The 4,052-nt window shown below is 36.4% G+C and overlaps 1 protein-coding gene across 1 annotated transcript in view; it reads left to right on the top strand.

Annotated features, from left to right (window-relative positions):
* The window catches only part of ADGB (androglobin), a 154,175-nt gene that overhangs the window by 83,559 nt on the left and 66,564 nt on the right, over positions 1-4,052 (top strand). Inside the window, 2 exon segments of the mRNA XM_023528329.1 lie at positions 2,261-2,396; positions 3,014-3,151. Of these exon segments, the coding sequence (XP_023384097.1) occupies positions 2,261-2,396; positions 3,014-3,151 (274 nt within the window).

The raw sequence follows: 4,052 nt of genomic DNA, 5'->3' as shown, positions 1-4,052 counted from the left end.
GGCCTACACCCTCTAGACGCCAGCAGCACCTTGTTTTGACCATTAAAAATGACTTCAGATATTGTGAAATGTTTCCTGGGGAGGAGCATCGCCAGATTTAGCAAATAAAAATACATGACACTTGGTTAAAAATTTTTTTATTAAAGACTATTTTTTTCTAAGAGCAGTTTTAAGTTCACAGCAAAATTGAGAGGAAGGTCCAGAGATGTCCCGTGGACCTCGTACACCCACCGAGGTACAGCCTCTCCCACTATCGACATCCCCCACTACAGCAGGACGTTTGTTACAACTGATCAACCTACATTCATACATTATTCTCTCTTTGAGTGCATAGCTTACATTAAAGATCATTCTTAGTGTTATACATTCTACAGATCAGGACAAATGTGTACAGAATATTTTCACTGCCTAAAAATCCTCTGTGCTTCACCTGTTCATTCCTCTCCCACTCCAGCTCCTGGCGACCACTGAGCTTTTTACTGTCTCCATAGTTTTGCTTTTTTCCATAATGTCATATAATTGGAATTATATAAATATGTAACCTTTTCAAATCGGCTTCTCTCACTTAGTAATATACCTTTAAGATTCCTCCGTGTCTTTTCATAGCTTGCTAGCTCATTTCTTTTTGGTGCTGAGTAATATCCCACTGTCTGGATGTACCACAGTTTGTCCATTCACCTGCTGAAGGACATCTTGGTTGCTTTCAAGTTTTGGCTACTGTGAATAAAGGGGCTATAAACATCATGTATAGGTGTGTGTGTGGACATAAGTGACAATGATTTGCTCAGCTTGAGTTAACTGCTTGCTCTCAGGCTTGTGTACTATTACCAGCTGAGAGGGTTTGTGCAAATACAGATTTTGAGATTAGGTGCCTGTTTTTATACACACGGGGAGGAGTGAACAGTCATCAGAAAATGTGGACTCAGCAGGAAATGCAATGGTCGTATGCCCATGAAGGGCCCTGCGTTTCACCAGTTCTCAGAAGCACCTTTCTTTTCACACTTTAACAGCAGAATGAAATCAAGTGTGTCTTATAATTGGTGGATCCTGACACGTTGCTGGCCAGGTGGCCTCCAGAATTCTCTGCGCACACATAGACTTTTGTGCAAGGGTTCCTACTGTCACTGCTTCAAAAGGCATAGGTGTATTGTTTGACAAAAGCCTAATTCTTCAGGGAAGAGAATGTCTAACTGTAGTAATAAAGCCTCTCAAAAAACATGAAGGGAGAGAGATTTTCCTCACAACAAAATGACCCCGCTCTGGGCTAAAACAAAAAGAGAGGGAAAGGTGTGACTGGCAAACCGTCACCTCAGATAGTACCCCAGGGGCCTTGCATAATCCACCCAGCACATCGTTCCCAGTGGACACGTAAATAGCTAAAAGCCAGCCAGCAGAAATGTGTCCGGGCTTTGCTGTCAACCGCAGTGAAACAACTGGATAAACGGAATCTCCGAGCATTTCAGGATAAGCACCACGATTAAAATTGGAAGAAAGAATATGGCTCTTGTTGTGGTCTAGAAACCTGCCATCAATCCTCTTGGGTAAGATCAAGAAAGAGCCAGTCTCAACAGTTGCTTAAGGAAAACCCCAGGGACAAAAGACTACTCTTTAATTTAGGCAGTGGTCGTCTTCACGACTTTTTGACACCATGAAGCACAAAATTGTATAGGGGAAAAAAAAAAAACATATTAAGTATTTTCAAAAAGTGATTTACAAGAGTAAGAGTTTGACTATGAATAAGTCTATGTAGCTTATTTTCTCTTTTCATGTATGTTTCAGTGTGATACACAATGAAAAGCTATGTCTAAATAAATCTAAAAGATCTTTTTTGATAGGAAATACTGATAATAAAAATGTGTTAAAAACTCTAAATAGCATATTTTCTTTCCTGTAGCACATGAAATAATAGTGTTTTACATCTTAGAATCAGTGAAATATTGAATTTAACTCGCTTAAGCACAAAGACAATATTTAACTTCACTGCATCTCCTCAGTTTAATGTTATATTTTGATTAACTGTACATTATAAACATTGGTATAGTGATTAAATTTTATTAAATTAGGAATAGTCATAAGATAATTCTAATCACTTACTGAATGAGTGAGACTTTGAAGAATTTCCTGTTAGATTGTATATATATATGACAAATTATATATATATATATATATTATTTTTAGCATATCTAAAGTGTTTTAGAGCATATCTGACCAAGTATTTTCTTGGTTTAAAAAATATATTAAAATATTTTATCTCTTTCAGGTTTTTCATATATCTCTATGGCGTTTAATGAAAAAAGCTCAACTAGCAAAACCTCCTTCAAACTTCAAATTTGCATTCCGTGCTATGGTTTTAGACTTGGATTCATTCGATTCCTCGTTGGAAGAGGCTTCTTTAGGTACTAATTAAGTTTTAGATATTTATTTGGCAGAGGAATCCCCAGGCGTCTATAAGACGAATAATGCGAGAAAAGTGCCCTCAAAGCATTTGTGGAGTGGGCAGAACAGGTCCACTGACCTTGTAGCATTTGAGGTGTGCTCAGGGATGCTCACAGCTTTACCAGGGTTCTCGTGTGTCCTCTACCCCAACACGCACCCAGAATTTCCCTGTTTAATCTGGTACTGACCTTAACAAGGATGGAAGTCACTAACCTAGGCAGTATGATTTGAGGAACTGCAGGAAGATCCTCCGATACCAGTAACGCTCCTTCCCTCCCCTCCCACTACTCTATTTCCACCATTTTAGCATTTTCTTTCAATTTTGAGAGAAACCTCTTACTACTTTCACAGAAGAATCAGAGTCGTTCACTAAGGTGTCAAGATTTAGTGTGTCGCCCTTCTCCAGAATGTTCTCTTTCAAAAAAAAGGACTGCCTACGAGGGCAATGTTAAATATGATGACAAATCCATCATCGTGACACTTTATGTGTCAGAGGGACTTAGCAGTTTAAGGCATCGAAAATTGGGGAAGGGGTCAAATGTAACTTTCAGTCCAAAGTTTGTTTTTCTCTTTCCAGCGGAATGGGTAGATGTTAAATATTGTTTGCCAGTAAGTGATAAAGAGAATTCTCCTGAGGAAATAGCAGCAGCAATTAAAATCCAAGCCATGTGGAGAGGGACTTATGTCAGATTGCTCATGAAAGCTAGGACACCAGGTATTAATTTTCATCATTTATAAAATGAGCTAGCCTACATAAGAAGAAATATTTATCTGTGTGTTAATAGAAAGTATTTTAGAGTCATCTTACTTTATGGGTAGGCCGATTATGTTTAATTCTATAAATACTGAATCTCCTTGCGATCAGGGTACATGTCGATACACTCACTCTCCTGTTCCCAGAATTTAGCACAGTACCTCCTGGCACAGAGTAAGCATACAACAAATACCTGCTGAAAGAATGAATGAACGAATTTAATAAAGGAGCTGTTATGTATGTCCGTGGTGACAATTAGAAGGCATAAAATGCATTTTAAGTGCAGTAGTATATTAAGTAAATATATTTGTGCATATGAAATAAACTTGTGAAAAGTTTTTTTTAACAGCCTAAAGTAAGATATTGTAGAGGCAAAAAATTATATTCAGTTATTTTCATTCTGCATTTTTTTGTTTACATTTTCATAGAGAAAGCCTTATCTCTAATAGAATTCTTTGAGTATATTGAAACATTTTATTGTAAAAATGTCTCTATTTGAAACATTTAATGAGAATCATCTAAATGTTTAAGCAGTAAAAACTACACATACACAAATGTAAAGGACACTACATTGAATAGTTTTGTGATAGAAAAATAGTACTGTTGCTGAGTTTTATATTTTTTCTATTAGAAAAAATAATTATAAATTCACAAAATTAAATATATGATATAATATACTTTTGTTGTCCATATATGCTGCAAAAATTATATTTATACAATGATTTTCTTTACAGAGGCAAAATTTGAGCAATTTAATAATTTTTGACAGTATTTATATTTTTTTCACTCAACACATATTGTTGTGTCCAGAATAACCAGACCCAACTTGAGTGCTCTTAACCAGGAGACAGTTTATTAGCCG

This window comes from Pteropus vampyrus, unplaced genomic scaffold (assembly GCF_000151845.1).
Source record: "Pteropus vampyrus isolate Shadow unplaced genomic scaffold, Pvam_2.0 Scaffold24, whole genome shotgun sequence".
In the NCBI taxonomy this organism is placed as follows: domain Eukaryota; kingdom Metazoa; phylum Chordata; class Mammalia; order Chiroptera; family Pteropodidae; genus Pteropus; species Pteropus vampyrus.
This window is presented reverse-complemented; position numbering and strand designations above follow the sequence as displayed.